Below are 23,397 nucleotides of genomic sequence, written 5' to 3'. Positions count from 1 at the left end.
CCCAACTGTGCAAGTAATAACCAACACCATCCTGTATTAGACACGCTAAAGCCAGGCTTATTTTATTCTTAAAATAAAAACAGCAGTAAAGTTGAAGGGTTTTGCTCTATTAAAAGACTCAGAAAATAAACATTTCCAGCAAATATCGTATGTAAAGGACTCTCCCTTTAAGGCCACTCTATCTGGGTTTGCGCCTCGTAGAGCGTCTGCACCCAGCAGAGGTAAGACCGGCTGTCTCACCTTTGGCTAGGGAGGAAGGCTCTGCTGCTGCCTCCTGGCCTGTGTTTACTGCCTCATTCTGTCCTAAACCCACTCCGCTCCCTGGATCCTGGCAGTCATTTGTGCCTTCCTTTTGCCTGGCTGCATTGGCTTCCTCCTCCTTACACACAGTGTGTCCCAACAACTCCCCTACAGTGCGGTTCTCTTCAGGGAGTGGGCAGTCGGCACTAGCGGTAGCGGACTTGCTCTCTTCCTGTAGATTTTCTTCTTCTGCAACCATGATTCCACATACATCGTCAGTCACGCTGGCTAGGCTTTTGCCCTCTGCTACAGAGGTGGCCAGCTCACCCTTACCCTCTGGAGGCATCAAAGCTTGTTCTTGCAGGGCTGACAGCTCTGTACCCTCCTTGTCTATCCCATGATCATCATTCACCTTCTTGCTGGTATCTGCTGTTGTAGCAGGAGGCTGTTTCGGATCATCCAGCAATTGGGAGCTGGAGCCCTGGGAATGCAAAGGAGCCTCGGGGTAGGCAGCTGTGGCACGATGCCTCGCTGCCTTGTATCTCTGCAAATACAAACAAACCAACATGAGAGACAAGCCCAGCTGAGCTACTGTCACTGCAGCAAGTAGCAGCTGGTCCAGGAAAACCTGTACAAAAACAGTGGTGAGTGGCAGCTAGAATCTGCAGGGGCACAACTTGTCTCGGCAGCTCTCCTGGCCTGGCTGCTGAGGCTTTCAAGCAGAGAAGGGTCAGCTCCTGTGAGGAAAAGTGGTGATATTAAAACCTGAAGTCCCTCTCGCATTACTTAATGCTGAGCGAGTGCATGGCAGACCTGTGGCTCCTGAGACAAAAATCATGTTTTGGCAACTGTTAATCTCAGTCAGACTCAGGACTTTGTAGATGTAACAGTGCAGGTGACAGCTCTTGCTTCAGCTGCTGCCAGGACATAACTCTGGACATGGACCCTGGATACATGAGGCTATGCACTGCCCTCAGCTACAGAGGTATGATTTAACGTTTATCAGCCAAAGCAAGACTTAAGTTGAAAGCTTAAGATTTTTTCACTGTGTTGATACAATCTGTGCAGTCAGGGAAACTGTTGACAGGAACACTTCTTGTTACAAGTTGTTGAGGTTCTCTACAGAATAAAGGTAAGCATATCATCAATAAAATTACTCATTTGCACTTGCTATCACAATGAACCAGTAGAGGTCTGTAAAGAGATTAAAATGGCTACTAGCCATTTTCAAGACTGGATTTCAGAAAAACAGCAACTCTGTATAGCTATCTAACGTGCAGTAGGAATCTGGTCTTCAAGACCTGGACAGAGCATGAGCTAAAGGAGTAAAACAAAGCTCCCTCTTTTCCATAGCAGTTCCCTCCACAATCAACTCACTTTCAGCTTTCTGCTAAAGGGTCCCTTGAACTGGGTCTAGCATTAGACCTGATAATTTAAGGAAATTATTTTGAGCGCACTGGCTTTCATCACTGCCTTAAGCAGTGCTACTGTAGTCTGCAACATGGAATTACAGCACATCAGATGGGCAGCTTTACATTATAATTCAGTTTATCCTTGCAGGCTTGTTCTTTCTCTGTCCTCGAATAGTGGAATATGCACAATATCATAATGCACTGGAACTACATCAGTCAAGTCATAATGTTGTACCCAAACTAAACCAGGTGCAAGCATGCCAATTTGTTTTCAGAGTGATTCTGTGAACTGCCTCACCAGCAGACAATTCTCTGCTTTGAAACCCTCTGCTGAGCTACTCTGATGAGAGTACCCCAGAAACTGGCAATGATTTAACTCAGACTGTGACAACCCCAGTGCACCTAGGCAGCCAAGAATAATAGTCATCTGGCTGCAGATATTTAAGGTTGGACTGTTGTCATAAATAATCCCCTCAGATTGCTCCAGCATCTATTTGAAGAGCATCTGATTTCAGCTCTAAGCAGGCCAAAAGGGAGGCATACACACTGCTGCTGCGGTTTCACTCTAAGCTGATATAAAATAAGCCAGGGAAACTGCAAGGCCGATTCCTTCATTCCTGAAATGACTAGCTGCAGGAGTGGGAGAGGATGAGCAACCATGAAGGAACAGCTGTGGTCTTCTGCTACTTGCCATTCCAAATCCACTGCTCTAAGTGCTGGCTTCTGCAGCACCTCACCCCTTACTGGAGGCAGTGACAGTTGACTAGAAATAGTTAACCTGTCTGAAGACTAGAAGAAAAACATGAAGTTTGGGGGGTTTGGGGTGTGTGTGTGTGGTTGTTTTTTTTTTTTTAAACACTATCAAAAGTGGGTAGGGAAGCACAGTGGCTTTTGTTGGAGCAAGTTCTGGGTGCAGGCAGAGGACAAAGTCAGTGTGGGAGCCTCCCTCCTTGCCAGGGTCAGGGAATACCATTCTCCTGCAGAGGCAGGGCCCAGGCAGTGGTCGTGGGAGAGGGCAGAGACAGTGCAAGCCCTGCGTATCCACCACAAGGTACTAATCCAGGCCCCTCACCCCCTGGCAAGTCAACAAGGACAGAACAATGGAGGCAGATTCCAGGCCAGGCCAGTAGGAAAAGCTTCTAGATACAAAAGCAGCAAGGGGCAATATGGCTTCTTTAGGTGGAGCCAGTAAAGCAAAGGAACAGCATCAGCTGGCAGAGCTTTGTGCTAAGGAGTTTCTAGGAAAGGGTAGCAGACAGACAGACAGACTGAATTCCTGTTGCAGGCTGACCCTGGGGACCAAATGGACTCTCACCAGCTTGTAGCTTCCATCACATAAAGAGTCTGTAGTGTTAAATTTCCAGATTTCTAAGATGAATATCTGATTTTACCAGGCCCCTTCATGGATGAATCACACCCACAATTTTGGCTACAGGAGCTGTTCCTGCAGTATCGCATGAAAAGATGCAAATGTACCAGCTTTCTTTAAAAGGAACAGCTTCTGTCTCTTGTTCTTTCCCCATCTTGACCCACGTGTAATTTGTCTAACAGAGAAGAGGCCTAGACTGAAGAACAGACTCCACAGGTTCAGCAAACAGAGCAGACACTCTGAGGAAGATTTCCAGCCAGAAATGGGCAACAAGATGACAGCAGCAGTAGCTGGGAAGCAGGACTGGACTGGTTTTAGATCTACAGGGGTGATGGGAGACAAACACAAAGCACACCAGGAGAAAGCTATGGCACAGTGGACACCAAGGATGATGGAAATGAACTGAAGACAAGACAGCTAACGTGGTGGATTCGCTGAAGACACGCATGGGGGTAACAAATGCCAGGCCATGCAATCGCCAAAGGGTCTAACCTGAAAGTTCTCAAAATGCATCAGGGACTTGCAGTGTGCGAGCCGGGCAGCAGAGTCGCTATGGTAGAATTTGTGACACAGCCTGCAGAGGTAACCTGCGACGGGGACCAGAAAATCCAGGCCTGCGAAACGGGAGGGGAAGGGAAATCACAGATCACATTGAATGGAACTCAAATAATGAAAGCATGTTAAAAGGGAAGGGAAAGGGAAGGAGAAAAAGAAAAGTGGAAAGCTTTGCCTCTGTTAATCACGGATTTGCAAGATGACTTGCTGAATATCTCATCTTACCATGGAATGGCTGTGTGGTTGATATTCAGAGAGAAATCTGGCTGCCAGAGCAAAGAAACTACACAGAGCATTAAGGGGGGAAAAAAAGGAAAAAAGAATACAATGGAAAACTACAGAGAACATGTGATCTAATGTAATGGGATCAAACCAAGCAGAAGACAGCAGGCGCGCAAGAGGAACACGCAGAGAACATTCACAGCATGAATCATTATTCCATCTGCCACACGATACTGGAAGGTTACAGCGATATGGAAGATTGGTGTAAACAGAGCTCTCCTTGGGCACAAAACAGCCTCTGCAGAGCTGCCCTCCTCAGAACACGAGGGGCTGTTAGAGGTTTGAAGTCAGAATCGCTTATAGGGTGGGGACCCAAGACAGCCATCTGGAGGCAACACTGCCCACCAGTCCAGCAACATGTCTGAATAACCACTAGGTAGAGCGTGGGGGTTCTGAAGTGGAGGAAACATGCACAGTCTGGGCTCTGACAGAGAGTTCGATACTGTCAGTACTGCTCAGTATCTCTATACAAGCTGCATTTCTGTGGGAAAGCATTCTAATCAATATGCTTTCAGGGTCCGTCTTTCCAGAGCATCCCTCATTTGCTACCTACTTTCTTCAGTACTCCTGCCCTACTTGTTCCACTTCCTACCTTAGTAAAGTATCTGGCTCTCATCCTTTCTTCTTCAAAGCAAAAGGCAGCTCACAAATATCAATCACATCCTTATGTTTTATCACACAGTAATAAAGCAACGTTTGGCCCTTTCTCCAGGCAGAGCAGTGACCTGCACCAGTCCGATGCAGATGCTGGAGCACCATGGCCCAGTAAGTCCTTACAGCACAGCATGTGGCCAGAGAAGGCTCTGTGGGCCTTTGTGCTTAACTCTGCTTGCTTACCATAGGCTGTGTCTGGACAATACTTCTCGCTTCCTTCGTAATCCTCCATAGACACTTCCTTCAGCCCAGTCTGGAAACCAAAAGAAAATTAGTGCCTACTGTATCTATGCCAATTCCCTTCCTGGGCTCTTACATTTTTCTAGTAAGCTTGGGAGCAAAACAGAGGATTCACATAACAGAGACGGATTTGCACAGCATCTGGTTAGGGCCAGACACAAAACCCAATGTCAGCAGGCCACTTCATTACAAGGGTTAAAAACAACCCTTGCACTCCAAGCCTGAAGTAGCTTACCCATGTATCTCCTTCTTGGTAACTGCTCTCTACTGGGAAAATATTTATCAAGATAAACCTCCACACATATGTTTCCTACGAGACTAAGCTACTGCTGGGCTATTCAAAGAGACTATGTCAATATCTTTGTTAGAAATTCTTTCCCTTGAAAAAAACATTGCTTATGCTCCTCAACAACATCATAATGTTTGAGGACACCAGTAGGAGCTGTACAGCACAGCAGAAACACCCTCCTGCATCCCAAACATAGTGCCCGATTCTCTTTTGCATTGCCCTGTGCTCTGGAAGAACTCCAGAGCCCTCACCCTCCTGCTGTGGGGTGCAAGGAAGATTGACTGGACTTTTGAAACCCTGAGCTCAACCAGCCAAGACCAACTAAGTCACGGGATCCCACAGCAGACTCTCAGACAGGTCACCCTTTCTCCTTTTGCATGGCATACCTGCTTGGCAGCAGAATCCTCATTCTCTATCAGCACTACATCAAGGTCTTCCTCCTCACCAGCTCCCCCCTCCTCCTCCTCCTCTTCATCATCATCATCTTCAAAACAGCCAACAGCATCCACTGTGATCAACTCCTCTGAATCTTCTGGGCTGCCCAACTCCTTCTCTCCTAGCCTCACCTGTCAGGTACAGAAAAGAAAGATCAGATCAGCTTTGCACTCTCCATTTAACCAAGGAAGACCCCAAACTCTGAACAGACTACATTTGACAAGTAGAAGGGACTGCAAGAGAGGCACAAAGCTGTCTTGCTTCTAGACACATCTAATTCCTTGCCCCTTTTTTTCACTCAATTTCTTTAAGGTCTAACAACTGAAGTCCAGCAAAAGATGAAAAAATGAAAACAGGTTGGAAGAACTGCATGTCTTCCTTTCATCCCTGCAATAGTCAGGGAAGCAGAAAGTTAACCTGCTCCACAGTGTAGCTGTCTCCAGTCCTGCGCAGCTCTCCACTCAGGCAGTATTACCTCTTTGGCTTTCTGTTTGTGCTCAGGGGACTTCATATGCTCCACGAACTTGCGAGGGGTCTTGAAGTGGCGGCTGCAGACAGTGCAGAAAGGACGAAGTGAGCGTTTGGCCAGCTAAGGAAAGAAGGACAATTCAGTAAGTCACAAGAGGTACCATTTCAGAGGAATGCGGATAAATCTTGAGTGAAATGAAGTCACAGCCTTGCATCTAAAACAGGGAGGCCACAAAGAGAGTCTTCTTTTCAGCAGAAAGGACTCCCTAGCTCTTATCTGCCAAAAAGATGGCAAACATGCAGAGCAAAACAAATGTGGTTTATAAAAGGTGTTCTGGCACTTCTCCCCTAAGAGCCAATAACTATGATGGCCTGCCTATATTTTAGCTTGAAAATTTACAGACTGCCCACCAATTCCCCCATTCAATTGATTAGGTGAGTATGATAAATATATTGAGAAAAGTCAAGAATTATAAACTAGAGGTGCTTCAGGCCATACTGACACAGCGTGACAACTGGAAGCTCCCACAATGCCAGTGTTCAGAGGCAGGAGGCAGCATGGCAGTGCCCTTAGACAGTGGGGATGTTACTGGCAGAACTTTATGTGCATCTCTCTGCTCCAATCACTTTTCCTTTGCTGTTTGGGGAGCAGGAGATGCTAGACACTTCCACTCAATCCCCACGAATGATCAGTGCAAAAATGAAATCCATGCTATGGTTGTTACCTTGTGTTCTTGGGTCCTGCGATGTTTGATTAGATCCCCTGTGAAGTGTATCTGACAAGTGTTACACCATCGTTGCTGGGTCTCTCTGAAGCGACAACGGACATATCTGTAAGTCACACCTTTTTATGTTCTCCGTGGAATACTGCAGTTTGCAATCTGTTCTCGGCATTGTTTTCCCCAGCATTCCTATATTTACAGGCTCGGATTTATCTTCTCCCCTTCCCAGCCCTTTAGCCCTTGCTTTAGCTCATGCTGACAGAACGGCACCAGTTAAAACAAGCCTCCGACCTGTTCTACGGTATTAAAAACTACACCGCAGGTCAAAGTCAACACTGGTATCCTTCAGCAGGAAGAAAGTTGCCTGAAGGAGATTAAGGCCCCTGAAACCAAAGGGATTTTGTACCTTACCTAGAACACAGGGGCACCCTGGTGCAATGAGGAATTTTAGAACCCTTGTAGGTCCACATTCAGATTGAGTTTTCTGGTACAGGCCAACACTTACCCATCTTTTTCTGCTAGCACCTTCTGCTCCTTCACCATGGGCAGCAGTGAAACAAAACAAACATTGCTCATGTGCTGAATCTCCCCAAGTCGCTGCTGGTGCTGAATTCCAGCCATGTGGGATTGGAAATTCTGAGAGAGAGGTTAGGAGAAAAAAAAAATTTAAATGTATTCAAAATACAGAAAATAATAAGTATGAGCTATGCTTTCCATTCTCTTGACTGCTGTTTAACAATGAAATTGTATAAAAGCTTAAGAGCATGGCTGCCTGTGCATCCACCCACATTCGCTCTCTAGCAGGTTGCTTGCCAGCTCTTCAGGAGAGCTTTATTTTATCTACATGCTTGTCGTCATTTTTTATGTTCCTTGTTCCTGAAGCATGAGCCCTTGCTAACAAGTCTCCTGCTGCACCTCCCCATGGCAGCCAGCCATCTAACTCACTTCTCCTGACCACCCATATCCCAGTCAGACCTGTGGATTTTTACCTGCTGACTGCAGCAGTTGGTCTTGCAGATATAACAGTAGAATTTAAGGACCGATTCAGGGTTGGGATCAGCTGTGCCCACCTCACACGTCCAGTGCCCTGGTTTCAGAGCTGTTGTACTGATAGCTCTGCTCTCACTGCTCTGCTGGATAGTCACTTTCAGCGAACCTCCAGAGCTCAACACCTGCCAAAAGGAGTCAAGATTAAGTCCAATCTCTCAGTAGAAGACACTAAAAGTTACACCTGCTTTTTGTATGTGACCTAGGCTCTCTACCACTTAAGAAAATGCATTTAAGCTTGAATCCACATGAGGCTGATCAGAAAGACTCATACACACTCTTTCTCCCAACACTGCTAAATCAGTGATCCCCATGTCATAGCACCAGGCTTATTAGTACAGATGGTTGTTTCTACAGGCTCTGTAGACACCATATGATCCAGTCTCTGGAGACTGGAGCAACAAACAATGCGTTGGTAAGGGACACAATCAGCTCACATTTCTCCACTGCAGAACTAAAGGCAGCTCAGCACCACACCTGATGGAGTAAGGAACTCAAACAAGGCCAGGATGATACATTTGATCACGTCAACAAATGCCTCCAATTATGGAAGACTATCAAGCCTGATTCACACCATAGATTAAATCTTTGCTTACAGATTTACACAGCATAAGATCCTGCTTTAACATCTAGCATGTGAGCAAGGCATTTCATGCAAAAGACTCTCAGGTTGGGGGCTTCACCTGTATCTCATTTTTGCAAGCTGCCTTTCGAAAGCACAGACTCCCACTATCTGCCCATGCCTGCTGTGACAGCAAGTGCCACAGCAGCTGCATCTTTACTGCCATCACCTGAATTTTTTTACATCTGCTCTTCAGCAACATAAAGGATGTATTTAGGTACGGCCCTCAATACATATATTTTTCAGTGGCTCTTTCGATTCAACTTTCTGTCTTTCCAGATGAATACTGAAATCTTAATGAACCCCAGCATCCACAAACAGCCAGCAGTAGGTAAGGTGCAGGCTAGGAGAAGTACAAAAGCAGCAAGTCAGAGCAGACTGCACATTAATTGCAGACATATTATGCCTTATTGCCAGGGACAACAGCTTACAGCAGGAGACAGAGCTCCAGACGTGGGTGCCATCTGGTTCCCAGTGGCAACGGGCTTCTCCGGGATGGAGGGGGAGGTTGTATGTTCTGCACCACCCCTGCATGGAGTGGTGTCTGCTCACCTCAGGAGCCTTTGGTTCCTCAGAGAATTTCCTCTCTTTAGAGAGATCTTCAGCTGTGTACTCCTTTGCATTGTCTGGACCTAGGAAGAGGGAGTCCTTTTAGCTGCCTTAAATCAAAATAGCAATGACAGAAAAAACAAAGCAGCAGTTGAATGAAGTCAGGGAGCTTTCCTCACAGTGCTGTCGGCCATAAGCCCAGTTCACAAATCTTTCTCCAAAGAAATCCTTATTAAAGAGGGAAACTTCCCATTCTTTGCATTTGGTAGGCAATAGGTTTTAGGGGATTATGTCTGGATTTGGTTCTTGTATTTTCTCCTCCTTTCCCCATCCTGTATGACTGGAGGAGGGACATTTCTGATTAAACCCACGGGATCTACAGATGCTGATCTACAGGTGCAGTACCAGCAAGGAGTGCCCAAGAAGTACAAATCACAGTGCTCAGCAACTCACCATCAGCTTGGACACAGGTGCTTGACTCCCCTACTTCCTTGCTGTCTGTGGCATCCTCTAATGCGGACTCCTCGGTCACACTTCAAGGGTATCAAGAAAATTATTTGCCATGTTACAGACAAAGAGATTCAGAAGACACACCAAGGCACAGGCTGGGGTCTAAACTACTACACTCTCTATGAAACCCCCACATCAATAAGCTAATGGAAGTGGCATTTCAGGCAAGGATTTGGCAGAAATAAATTAAAACAATGAAGAGTGGGCATTCTAGAACAAATTCAGAAACAGCAGCCAAATAATCTGGACAAGAAGGTTACAACCAATTTTTTGGTTCACTGCCCTCTCCTGCAAGAGGCCTGCAGGGAGTAAGTACAGGAAATATTCTTAGTAAGAGCTCTGAGAGCTCACTCCTGTCTTGATTGGTGACCTGCAGGGAAACTGCAATACCCAGACAGTACTCCAGGCTGCTCTGTGCACGAGGGAACCGAGACCTGTCGGAACTGAATGGGTTCTCAATGGTGTCTTACAGGGTTTTCATCATAACTGCCTGCTCTATTTGTATCAGTTGTGTTTTGTTCCAGAGTCCCTACAGTTCTGCTTGTGGGGGAAGTGGAACTGTACAAGATGCAAATCAAAGGGACTTTGCTGGGTTTTATTTGGTATTGGCGATCTGCTAAGGAGAAAAAAAAGATCCTGAGGGGACTGCTGAGAATAAACGGTTGACTTCCAGAGGGCACAAACTGTACTTTACAATATCTTTCTCCAGCCCCTATTTTTCTACCAGGGCTAACACTTTTCGCCACGGCTTGAGTGTCTTCTCTCTCAGGCTGACTTGATATCCCACCCGCTGGTGCCCTTCTGCCAACGGGGAGCAGCACATTCTACACGAGCAAGAATGAAGACTGTGCAGGTACTGCATCCAGTGATCCAAACACACACGCATCGCACAATTTATCAGATTGATAAGTGATAATGTAACTGGGTTACATGGCTATAAATATGCAGCAGGGTTTGGGCAGTGCAAACACGAAGAAAACAAGAGTGGCTGGCATTAACATTATTTGTCAAGTGCTGCCAGCAGGCTCAACACTATACCACACACAGATGGTGACAGCACTCCAGGGCAAGGGTTTGCAGTCTAAACTGCAAATCTAAGGAGCAATCTAGGGAAGCAAAAGCCATCACGAGCATGATCTAAGGACAAAATGCTATTATATGGATACTTGTCAGGCCATGCTAGAAGAAGTGGGTGTTCAAGGAGGATTTGAAGATGATGAGTGCTTTCTGCACTGGAATGAGGATGTTGTTCCAGGCATACAGATGGTACATATGAAAAAAGGCAGAAGTGGGAAAAACCTGAAATGAAGGAGGAGGCTGGTATTCCTGGCCAAAGGGAAATGGAACAACGAAGCATGAAACAGAAGTTTGTGACATGGATGGGGGGAATGCCCTTATCATTTGTGAAGGGCAATATGAGAACAGTAAACTATTTTTTTCAGCGATCCATCATCTGTTCATTGGAAGTAAACATAAACACTTCAAAAAAAAGCTAAGGTATGATCTATTCTAAGTAAATACCAGCCATAATATATGCACAAATCCAGCAGTCGCTAACTACTGCTTAGGGAAGGATTTTCCTAATAGCAGTCTTGCTGCAGTGAGATCTGTCATTCCTCAGACTTGATTCTTTTTTCAATGTATGTAACAGGACTTTGATTAATACCCTACTAAATATTAATGTAATTAAAATTAAATTAGCTTTGACAAACAGATTAACAAAGCATACGCTCAAATGCATTCGACTTAGCTTTAATTGAATTTATTCACTTTCTTACTAATCAGAGTCCATAATTCACAATAGTCCCTGCTCACATAATATTTATCACTCTGTAATGTTTTACATGATCAAGGTAATATTCAAACATCAAAGTAATCCTGGAATATTCTCCCTAAAGCTAGCCATTAATCTCTAATCTACAGATGGGAAACAGAGGTGAAGAAACTTGTCCGAAACCACACAGTGAATTGTTAACAGGGAAGATAAGAGGACCCAGGAGTCCTGACTCACAGTCATTAACATATGTTGGAGAATTCTCAAATCAATGCCTCCAAAAATCTGTATTCACTCCCTCCTCTTCTCCCTCCGCACCAGCTAACAGCGACAGTTCTGGGAGACGTACAGCACCGTGCAGATGGCACCAGGAGCTCTGTGACGTGCCTTCCCACTAGATGGCAATACAGCCTTATCTGTTCCTTCCTGCACCCATCCGGGAGGCAGGGAGTGCCAAGACAGGCCTGCCATGGCCAGCATGCCTGCGCGCTGCACATCCCTTGCGGATAATAGGATTGCCTTTGTCTATTTTTACCAAACAGACAGGGGTACAGGCGAGACAATCTTCGCAGAAGGGATACAGAACTCAACTCTCATGGATACAGGCTTGGATACTAGGGAGTATTGATTCCCTTCCTGTTCTCATTCCTCAAAATAAACTACCCTGTCCTACACCTACTGTCACCTAACAAATTCCAAGGCTTTTCTCTCTGCTGATATGTGGCTGTTCATTTCCCTTTTGACATTTAGGTAAGAAAATTAGAGAAATGTATCAGAATAGAAAATAACCTCTCTGCTTCTTACAAGAATCCTTGTTGCACATTTACATGAGCTGCATCTCTTATTTTTCATTCCCGTAGTTGGATCACCCATAGCAGAGACCCTACAACACCCTGGATCTCAACAACATGAGATCTTCCGAATTGTCCGTGAACATCTGAAATACCTCCTACATGCTAGACATCAGGCCAGTACAGTACAGCCCTAATTATTAGAAAATAAAATTAGACAATAATTCTAAACCCAGTAACTATTTCAATATCCCATTCAATAAATACCTCTTCAGTCTTTTTGCTGCAGGCTCAATGTTCAACACAGATTCTGTTGGAGTTCTTGGCTCTGCAGGAACACAGAAGATCTCCTTAGCAAAGCAGACCATGCCACCTTAAGCATGTTCTCTAGCTGAATGGCCAATGCCAATAAAGCTCTGTTAGAGCAAATACTACTATACACTTGCTTATTCTGAATTTGAGAATTGTAGTGACAAGGTTAGATAATGATCTAAGAGATTTGAGTTTTATTGCAGATGTCACTGTATGAAGTTGTTGTCCAGAAAGAAATCTATGTTTATGTCTACTAAGTGGGTCTTAGTCCTATACCTAGGTGACAAGAGCTCAGATCATAGGAACATTAATGTAAGTCAAGGTGGCATATCTATCTGACAGCAACCATTTAATCAGGTAATTTCGCCACTGCATATACACTGGTCACAACTTCATCATATGCCTCCATTTTTAGATTAGGCACTCTTCAGTCAGAAATAACATTCCCACATCTGTATTGTATCCGACACTGTAAGAGATTCAGTGCCAGCAGTTTCTGTTCTGACAACTGGACTACAAGTACTCTTTCAACTCATCTTTTCCTTAGCATATTGCTTGCAACTGGTTCTGCTTCATGTGTTTGACTCCATGAGATGTTGAGTTCAGCATGGGTAAGGCAATGTGGAAGCCTTAATTTCAAACCATTTTTCTTTTTTTTCCCCTCATCTTAAATGGGGCTCACTGTCAAAGTGACTCCTGAGAGGCTTCCATGCCAGAGATACAGAGCTAGCTTATAAAAACCAAAAATATCCAGGTAAAAAGGATATATAAAGCACATAGCAGAGGGCTATCAGAGGCAGTTTAAGTATTTACAATTAGCAAGAAATGTAGCTGGTTAAGACTAAAGTCATCTCCAGTCTTTGCTGCAGGAATAGCTAAGAGAATTTTATAATGACTAGCATTTCTTTCACTACAGGCTCCCCCTTACCTGTGGATGGTGAGGAGTTGTTCTGCTCTGACCCTGCTTGCACTACCTCCGGGATTTCCATTTTCTCATCACCTTGTGTCTGAGATGAAGAACCAGGATCTAGTTCCCGCTTCCTGTCAGGGACCCTCTGGAAGTCCTGCAATGGGCAGAGAGTCACTGCCAGCTCTTGGTCCTTCTTTAAACCCAACACACTGCCCAAAGCACCCGTGTTTTACTGTGGGGCAGAAACAGGAATTCCAGCACACAGTAATGGAAAAGACTAGATGGTTTACAATGGACCACCTTGCTTCAAGTAAGTTTACATCATTAAACAAAGCAATGCACTTTAATTCCACAGGCAGCCCATGGTATTTCTCCAGTGCTTTAAGTAGCAGCTGTAGAAGACCCAGCTGCGTGCAGAGAGTAGGGTCACTTTAGAGGGACTCTGGCAAGAGTGCACGGGCAGGTAAAAAGAATAGTCCAAAATAATCCCCCTTCCTTTCAACTCTGGAGAAACTACAGTCCAAGAGTGGAAGTCTACCTTATCCACCACATCTTTTTGACAGAATGGGACCAAATATGCAAAAGCTAATCTAAGAGGAGGGAAGTACCGGTCAATTAATCCAAGAACCATTTCCAGGATACAGAAGAATTCTTAATGGTGGAAAGTGAGAAAGGTTTTTTTACCAAAAAAAATGTAGATTTTACAAAATCCACAAGAACAAATATGATCCTGATCTTCAAAAAAGAGAAAACAGCCCAAAGAGGCAGAGTGACATGTAATTGGTAGGAGCAAGTCATTTGGGAACAACAAACTGCTTTGGAAGGCTAATGGGGCAGAACTCTGGCCTCTGTGAAGAGCAAAGCACTCAGCCAGGATTTCTTCTATTATAATTACTTTGAAGCTGGTACTTCTAAAGGCTCCTTTTATATCTTAGGTTTAAACAGTTCTGCTAAGAGGAGTTCTCTCTCTTGGGCAAGAAGTGACAAGAAACATTTGCATCATAAATGTAAATATGGACCACAAGAACCTTAGGGATAGACTTATTCCTGCATTTCTGGGTCAGCAGCATGGTGCAAAAGGTAGTTTTCACTGTAAGGCTCTCTCTCTTCTCTTTTGTTCTCCACCTATGATACAGTCAACTGCTGCAAGTGCAAAAGGAGCACAAAGCCCCCAAACAGTTGGAAACTACAAGCCCACCTTGCGAAAGGTCCGGTTCTGCCGCTGGAAGGGAAGGCTGGGGAAGCCCAGCCGAGTCGGCTTTAAGGACACCCCAACAGGTGGTGGCCCCAGGAGGGAATGTCTTGTAGCCTGAGGGAAAAACTGCTGCAGCGCTGGCGCTGTCATGTTAAATCCACGCAGGTTTCCTACAAATGCAAACACACAGCATATCACCAGCTGCAGCATGCAAAGGAGAGAGAAAATCTTCCACCTGTACGAGCAGCAGGTAGAGAGGGGAAGGACGCGTCCACACAAGACCCTGTACTTTACTGAGCGCTGTATGGGTGCTCTATGCTCTACCCTCTTCAGCCCCCACAGAACAATTTGATATAATAGCAACTATTACTATGTATCAGGCTATTTAATTATAGTTGTCACTGCAGGCTAAGATCATTAGAGCAATTATTTGATCTGAGCACACTAGTGCTTGTGTTTGCAAAAAACAAGGTCTCATTTTACAAAAATTCTCTGTAAAAAAGGAAAATTCATCCCACATTTGTGCAGCTGGCAGCTCACACCATAGTATGGATGCTATTTAACACAAGCCAGTAACAACGTTTCATGTAAAACACTGGACCTTTCAAACAAGAGATTCCACAGTCCTCTCTGCCACCTGGTTGTCATGCAAGCTCAACATGTCAACCTAAACTCTGACACTTGAGACTCTGCCATTTCCAATTATAATGCTCTGCTTTCTGAACAGTTCTTTTCAGCATCCACAGACTATTAACTAAGTCTCAATAGTTTCTTACGAAGGCAGTCCTTGCTATCCCCATTTCAGGGGCGAGGGAATGGAAGTGCACAGATGCCTCAGCTACACTCTCAGAAGCTGTCCAGCATTCTGGGAACCTGGACTTGTATTGCAATTTTTTATTTCTCACTTTAATTAGTGCATACTCTGGCTTTTTAGAAGCTGTCAAAACAGGGCAGAGAAGTTTGGAGACAGATACCCAAAATCTGAAAAAACAAGCTACACTGTTTAAAGCCTGCAACACCATAGGAAGTACTACGCCATGTTTGTCTTCAAAAGTAATCTAATCTCTTATTACTTACCATAAATAATCTCTCACTGTAAAAAGATGTAGCTGTATTAAAAAAAGTCTGTAAAGCAAGAAATCATCTCCTGCTCTTGGTTTAGTACCTTTAAAGAACCGCACATCCATTTCAACTTGAAGTATTTATTTTTTCCTATTCCCATTGCTGAAGCCACATACAGTCAATTAATTATTTATGCTGATGCTTCCCAGGTACAGAAATACTACAGCATCAGATATTCTTACATGTAACCCAAACCCAAATGACCGAAAAATTTCAGATTCCTAAGAAGGGCTACACTGGACATTGCAACCATATTACATGTTACTGGTGGCTAGCTGGTGTAGATCATTGAAAGAGAAGTTGCAACTCAACTCAGCAAGTAGAGGTGAAAAGATGATGAACAATGCTAAGACAAAGTGCATGTAGAGCATTTATTAACATATATTATCCTGCTCTTGTATCTAATTTGCCTCAGGTCCTTGGCATACTATTTAAACACAACTTCTCAATAAGAGATTTCGCCTTAGGGAAAAGGTCAGCCCACGCTAACATCAAATGTATCTGAAAGGAGTATGGCTGACTAAAGTGGAGTCAGACTTTTTTCCTGACACAAATATATACACCAATCTTCAGAGCGTGGCTTGTCCTTTTTCACTGCCAGTTTCCCTACAACCTGAGAGAGATCTGTAGAGAGCCACTGGAGTCACTAGAGAGCCTTCTCGTTAAATGGGCAAGTGAGAACAAAAGGAGTTAACGACATGCAGAATAAATCTATTGTCTCCACATCTGGGCATGATTCACAGGCAAGACAAAAACTGCAGGCATTAATCTAAACTAGGCACTTTAAAACTATTCCAGGTACTGATTTTCTATGTTGAAAAGAGCTGTCAGGTTAAGACACAAGGAAAAATAAAAACAGCTTTATTCCTAATATCTTTATGTTAGCAATGCTACTATTAAGGCGGCTTCATAAATTTGTTTTGAAAACATCACATCTGGCAAAAAAATCCACTTGTGGAAACACAATGATGGAAGAACAGCGATATTATCTACCACACAAATGACAGTCATTTCAGGGAATTGCAATTTTGCAGGACAATTGAACCTGAACCATTTTCCACCACAATATACTTTATTTGTTTGTACTGCACTAAGTTTAGACAAAGACGAGCATCTACTGCAAACAAGGTTAGCATGTATGTAACAGACAATGAAATAAATTGTTTTAACCGTCCAACCAAGAAAGACGAACAAATAATAAAAATCTAAGTATTTTATCTAAATATATTGATTAAAAAAATATTCGCTCCACCAAGTCTAAGAGGGAAGGCATATATTTCGTATCTAACCTGATACCTTCTAGTGCTATTCCTGGTTGTGAACAGTTGGGCACACGGGATTTTCAACAACTGAAGAACCTCTGTGATGTGGACTATGGACAAATTTGAAGAGAAAAAAAAAAAGACAACAAACAGAACTACCAAATACAAGGACTGCAATGGTTCAGCAAGAAATAGCCATACTATGGTTTCAGTCCAGGAAGGATGATTAAATAACTCCAATAAGTAAGCGTCTCCCATAACGACAGTACCTTGCATCTGCTGCATGAGTAAGGCCCGCTGAAGCATAGGATTGGCATTGAGCAGCGATGGTTGATTTGTTGCCCGTAAGCTCAGCATCTGTTGCTGTTGCGGTGGTGGCAAACCCCTGGAAAAGGCAGCATTAATCATAAGAACCCAATAAAAACTGTACCCTTCAATTCCAGGCACCTAACAAGTATAAAACAGAGGAGCAAAGGACAGACGAAATGCTGATATACATGCATGAAAAGATACCATACACCGGCACTGTATCCTCTTTCTTCCACTCTCCTGGAATTTCCAAAGCTGACAGATTGTCTATCAAGGAATTTGAGGTCAGAGAGAACTCCTTAGCACCAAGCCCACATAAAGCCTGTCAAGCAGCATAAAAAAAGCCCAGGAGCTGACTGCAGTTCTACAGAATTATGCAGCAGCTCGTCAGTAGAAACGAGCGATCTAGATCAGCAGCTACATTTAACACAACAACAAAAAAAGTAGTTCTAAAAACCAGGGAGTTTTCTCAGTAGCTTAAAGCACATTTTTCCAAATCGATGCCTCCCACACGGAGCCAGACAGGTCATAACTGTAAACGGTGCCCCCTAACTGCAAGAACCAGATGGAAAAATAAAGCACGGCCTTCATATTTAAAACACGAGGAGGAAGAAGCGAGCGGAGAAGAACTCTCCACTTCTAAGGAGGGTGGAGCAGACATGAGAGAAAAGTCTGAAGAAACTGACAGGCACTTCTTCAGGCGATTGCAAGGTCAGGCCCACCTCTAAGCACAACTGCTGACACAGCTAAATCTGTCAGGGCTGTAAAGAGGTACAAACATGGATCAAAATATCCATGCTGACAAAAAAACCCCAACCCTCTTAACAGAATATACAGCAGCTCATCTTCACGTTAGCTGCTCTAGATTGTTCCAGTCTCAGAGCTGAGATATTGATACCAGAAAAACCATACTTTTAAAGGTGTAAGATGCATCCATGTTAACCAGCAGTCAGCCCCATACTGGCATTTTAAGGGCAGCTTTGTTTACAGTATAAGACATATAATAACGATAAAAAGATTTAGAGGTGGGAATCTTTCGGTTCTACTAGAAATACAAACATTTACCTCAGAGACATATGCCTTCTAAGTATAAAGTAATCATTATAATTTATTAAATAACAAATTAACTTTCTTCTTAAATTCACATCCCATTTCTTTGAATTTGCAGAGCATAAGGCTTTAAAGATAACAGTAACTGCAAATAAACGCATCATTTCAGAGAATTTGTGTTAGTTCTACAAATGTCAGCTCATCAGGGACAACTGCTCCTATCCAAGACAGTTATTTTACCTCCTGCATTTTTTAGGAAAACCCCAGTTATCTGCCTTTTTATTTCTGGAAGATGTCATTTCCCTTTTAACAAACAAAACATGATTTTCTCCATCCCCTCCCTGCCCCACAGTGCTCAGTCACATCCTCAGCGCTGGTGCCACTGCAGAAGTTCAATAATCTCACCCAGAGCCGGGAGACCCAGCCAGAGAAGGAAAATAAATAAATAAGCGAAGTTCAAGAATAAAACAAAGTGTGTCTCTCTCCATTTAGGGCGGCTCCGTTGGGTGGGTACGAGGAGAAGGCGGTTTCCCCCGAGCCCCCTCCTCGCTGCCTCAGCCCGGCGGCTGCCCGGGCCCTCACCCGCTGTGAGGGGAGACGCTCGGCCCCGGAACATTACCCTCCGACGGGCTCTGCCCGGGGTCACCCTACGCGCCCTCGGGGACTCGGCGGCGGGAGCGACCCGGCGACCGGAGGAGCATCTCCGGAGCGCCGGGGGAAGAGTTCAACGGCTACGGCAGCAGCCGCCCGCCCGCCCGCCCTCCCCACAGCGGGGTGTGCCGCCCGGCCCGGCCTCTCCCGCCCTACAACCCCCCCCTCTTCCTCAGGCATCGCCCCCCACACACCACCTCCTGCCCCCCGGCCCCTCCGGCCACCCCCCTTCTCCCCAGGCGCCCCTGGAGGCCTCCAGCCCCCCGGCTCTGCCCCGATCGAGGCCTGCGCCCCCCGCGCCCCCGCCCGCCGGCCCCCGCCTCCCTTTGTCGCCTTCCTAGCCGGGGGAGGGCAGGCCCGCAGCCAGCCCCGCCGCGGCTTTCGCGGGGCGAGGAGCGACGGAGGGGAGGGAGGCGAAGGAGAGCGGTCCCCCGGGACAGGCCCGAGATCCCCGGCCTCGCGTAGCGGCGCTTACCGGCCTCCCTGCTGCGCCGGGGGGTGGTGGTGCTGCTGCTGCTGTTGCTGGAGGAGGTGCTGGAGCTGCAGCAGCTGCTGCTGGAACTGCTGCTGGTTGAACATGTCTGGGGAGCCCCGAGCGGGGCGAGCCTGAGACAAAACACGGGAGGGCGAAGGACGCACCGGCTGCGGGGCTGGCGCCTATCAGCCCAGCAGCCATTGAGCAGGGGAGCCGCCGCCGCTGCTGCCGCCCATTCATTCACTGAGCCGATCCCCCCCTGCCTCCTCCTCCTCCTTCCCCCCGGGGTCATCGCAAGCAGCAGCCTGTGGAGGAGGTTTCCAAACCCCACCTCCCAAAACCCGCTCCCACCCTCCCCTGCCAGCCGAGCCCGCAGCCCGCCCCGCTCCCCGCACGGCGGGGCCGGACCGGGCCGGGCGCCGCGGCCCCTTCCCTTCCCTTCCCCGCCCCGCCGGCACTCACGGCGCAGCCCGCGGCGTTCACCGCTCCCCGCCAGCCGCCTCCATCTTCCCGCCGGGGACAATAACCACCTGCCCGGCCCCGCTCCCCGGCCGAGCCCAGGCAGGAGGCAGGTCCTTCGGCAGGGCTGGAGGACCCGGCCGCCCCCCGCAAGGCTCGGGATCACCCCCGGAGCCTCCTCTCAGGTCGCCCCAGCTTGCGAGACCTCCGTTTCTCATCCCCCGCACAGAGGCAGGAGTGAGGTCCCCTGTCCCTCGAGAGGGCTGGGAGGGGATGGACACCATCTGTCCAGGGCTGGGCAGGGGGAACGGAATAAACGGCTGAAGAGGGGGAGCAGATGGCATCCCACAGCGTGGGTTTTCTGCTCTTTGTTTTTTTGTTGTTTTGTTGTTTTTTTTTTTTAATAGTCCAGGGGAATCTTTGGTAATCATCTCGCCAAGGAGATGGAAAAAAACCCAGCTCAGCCTCTGGCCATTCGCTGTGGTCGCATCTTGGCAAGTCTGCCATGAGAACCTGGAAGAAAACAAATGGGAACTTTTGCAATATTAGTCTGTGCTGTAGACTGAGATGACTTCTAGCAGGTCCATCCTTTTTGGTTGGGGTTTTTTGGAGGGGGGGGGTTGTAGCAAAACCTTTCCTGCAGCACCTCTTTTCTGTAAGTGAATTAATTTTAAGGGTGTTCAGTACATACAGCCTCTGTATGAAAATATACTGTGACTGTCGTTTCTTCTTATACTAAACCTAGCAAGGGTAAAGATGCATTTCTGCTCTTTGCCACTCCAGAGAATCCATCCTGAAATAATTTACTTTATGGTTTATTATTCACGCCAATAGAGACTGCTTGATTCATTAAGGGCCTGGGAATTGATTTTTAGCTGAAAGTATTGTAAACTGAACACAGTTACTGGTGATATACAGTTAGCATTAATAATTTTCAATGCACCAGCGTATGTTGATTTTTCTTTTGGGCCTTTTTATACCATCCTGATTTTACAATAATCAATTTGGAGATGACCATCCATATTAATCAATGACTGGCCATGTTAATGCCCAGAGTCCTTTATCTAGTCACAGCTGCCTGCACACAGAGAAAATGCTCTCCTGTTAAGCATGAAAGCTTAAGTATCATCCCAGGGAATACATACATGGAGCAGAAAATATACATGGAGTCTTTTTCAAATCATTTTGCATAATTGATCCTCTGTTCCTGTAACCATGCTATTACAGCAGCTACCAGCCGGGCTAGTTTGCAGTGGTGGGGGAGAGGTTAATCTTATGATCCTACAAAGGTCTCGCTAGTCGGTGTATTAGCCAGACATGCAAAAGACAGAATTCAGGTTCTATAAATAAATAGATTGGAAATTGATGTCTTCTGTTCTTAATTCTACAAGTAAAGTTCTTCTAAGTATTCTTTGTAACATTTGGAAATCTACACAGCACCATGTTAATGAGCTATGTGAATAACTAAGTCTACAGGGTTTTTTACTGTTAGATACTATATTCTGACATAGTCTAGAGGCTCCCCTCAAAGACTGGGCTTTCTTTTGTGAGGTTGTATATACAAATTATTAAATAAACAGCCTTTTTGAGTTTATGAACAATAAGTCTACAATTCAGTGCATAGATATACTACTGCGTTGAACACAAACCTGGAGATGGATTTAGTCCTGTGCATGCACAACGCAACTCAGGATTAGGGCTGTGGGAAGTGAAAACACATGCTGCTTTATCAACCTACAATCCAAAGGTTCATCTTCAGAGATGCCTTCATGTGCCAGAGGTAAACATCACACCTACCAGAGATGGTTTAACTGAATCCAGAAGAGAAGGTTCCAGATTCAGCTAATCACATCGTTCAGTCTGAAAGTCATAGAGCGATGTAAGGCAACAGTACAGAAAATTGGCTAGGATTCTTTCTTCATTACAGGCAACAAAACAGTGTGTCTTAAGCTGGCAGCCACAGGGTACTTGCTGTCAGTGCCTACTGAGCACTGGTACACAGACCTTGACCTTCCATCTACTGACAGTTGTTTTTTCCTGCAAGGAACATCTCCCTTTCAATTCTTAGCAACTTGCTATTCAGTGTGCAGTGGTAAATACATGTCATAATGTGAGAATACACGGAACTTTAAAAACATAGTGCTACAATACAGACTACATTATCACTCAATAATAACCTAGGTACCCATTAGGCTCAGAGAGTGGTTGCAGAAAGATTGTGTCTCATTGACAATGGGAGTGAAGGAAACAGAGTAAGAATTAGCAGTTCAAGGTAAGAAAATGACCCAGAAAGTACCCTGCAATACCAAGACTAACATCAACTGAGTTATTGGATCATTGCTATAAGGCAACCTGCACTACACCTCTATATGATTAGATCAGGGTTATGAAATTTCTTGGCAGATAAGAAGACAGACCATGTGAATGCTTTTTATTCAGGAGCTGGATTGCATTATATAGCCAAGTTTTTGCTGGGCTATTTGAATTTGTTCCATGTACCAGATCAGGCGTGCAGATAACTGGGGACTTCTAGTTTCTAGCACGACTGGGCTGTGCAGTTGTATGTTTTAATTTTGGCTTTGAAAAAGACTTGGTATGCAACCCTTGGTGAAGCCACATAGCTTTTGAAAATCCAAGTGTTTCTTAGTGCCTATGACAGCATCAAGATACTGTGGTGCCCACAATTTCCTCTGCAATCTGCAAGGATGGTGTTATTACTCATCCATTTCACTAGGATATAAGTAGTTCTCACCATAATATCTTTAAACTTCCCAAACTCCTTGGAGAAAAAGGCACATGGAGTAGTTTTTCCTCCTGCTTTTGGGGCCTATCTGTTGAAAGAATGGGTCAAGTTTCACCAGACCTGCTCTCGACAGCTGATATTAATTACTGGAATTACACTGTTTTCCATGTCTGTTTTATCTGGAGGAAGACTGTATTCACACATGTGAAAGCAGTAGCACACAACTTATCAAAGCAAAATGATCTGTGCATTGAGGGATATTTGCACCCACTCTTTGTTCTATTGCTCTAGAAACCTATTCCCAATATTTCTTGATTGGCAGGCCAGGCCCAAAGGATATAAACTAAAATACTGTTTTTATACCCATTTTGCCACACGGCCAATCAGCTTCTATCAATGATTTTCAGTCTCACAAGGTAAAATATACTCCAGGACCTATTTTGTGTCATCTCACTGGATGTAAGAATCACAGAGAACTCAGCTTTGTTGCTCTTAAAATATTAATTTAAACTCACATCCATGTCCAGATCCCTTTCCTAATGGACTATAACATTCAGTTTATTTCTTTTCTTACGTATATTCTGACTTCTGTGGAGTCACGCTAAAGATAAACCTGACACAGTGTCTCATACGCTAGATTTACCTTTTTTTACCTCTTTTTGAGGCATTTGCAGACTAGTTCAGCAAATTTCCTGTTTCATTTCACTATGTTATTCTTGAAAGAAAAGCTCTATATTTGAAAATCAAAAATTAAGGGCTGCTTTTCTTTCAGAGAGCTTTTCCAACCAATAGGAACACTAAAGAGAAACTTCTTTCTGAGCAACTGATACCACAAGAGATCAATGATGTTACTATGGTATCACTGCTACTGTAGCAGAATTTAAGTACCTATAAAATAGATGCTTAAATTGTTTCTATCTCTATAGGCAGCTTTACATAGTCATGTAAAT

At 45.0% G+C, this 23,397-nt stretch overlaps 1 protein-coding gene across 2 annotated transcripts; it reads right to left on the bottom strand.

Annotated features, from left to right (window-relative positions):
- Nucleotides 1–36: 36 nt before the first annotated feature.
- Nucleotides 37–19,564, bottom strand: CIZ1 (CDKN1A interacting zinc finger protein 1). Of its 2 annotated transcripts, none has more exons than XM_075054718.1 (15): nt 19,246–19,564; nt 17,030–17,145; nt 14,380–14,546; nt 13,200–13,335; nt 12,227–12,287; nt 9,338–9,417; nt 8,888–8,967; nt 7,656–7,838; nt 7,172–7,302; nt 6,670–6,754; nt 5,952–6,065; nt 5,428–5,607; nt 4,696–4,765; nt 3,514–3,635; nt 37–721 (listed from the first exon to the last, which is right to left on the bottom strand). In XM_075054718.1, the coding sequence occupies exons 1-15, from the start codon at nt 19,347–19,349 to the stop codon at nt 179–181; spliced, it is 2,172 nt and encodes a 723-aa protein (XP_074910819.1). In that variant the 5' UTR covers nt 19,350–19,564; the 3' UTR covers nt 37–178. The 2 variants fall into 2 exon arrangements, with proteins under 2 accessions (XP_074910819.1, XP_074910818.1); XM_075054717.1 differs by having other exon boundaries at nt 37–784; nt 19,246–19,562.
- Nucleotides 19,565–23,397: the final 3,833 nt, after the last annotated feature.

The sequence above is a fragment of the Buteo buteo genome, chromosome 23, assembly GCF_964188355.1.
Source record: "Buteo buteo chromosome 23, bButBut1.hap1.1, whole genome shotgun sequence".
NCBI classification, from domain to species: Eukaryota; Metazoa; Chordata; class Aves; order Accipitriformes; family Accipitridae; genus Buteo; species Buteo buteo.
This window is presented reverse-complemented; position numbering and strand designations above follow the sequence as displayed.

Bases quoted from the DNA above. Each gene is read 5' to 3' on its own strand.
- CIZ1 (XM_075054717.1), bottom strand. From the start codon at position 19,349: ATGTTCAACCAGCAGCAGTTCCAGCAGCAGCTGCTGCAGCTCCAGCAC. The intron at 12,288-13,199 runs GTAAGGGGGAGC...GTGTTCCTGCAG, and splicing joins CAACTCCTCACCATCCACAG to AGCCAAGAACTCCAACAGAA. The intron at 785-3,513 runs GTTAGACCCTTT...TTGTATTTGCAG, and splicing joins TGCATTTTGAGAACTTTCAG to AGATACAAGGCAGCGAGGCA.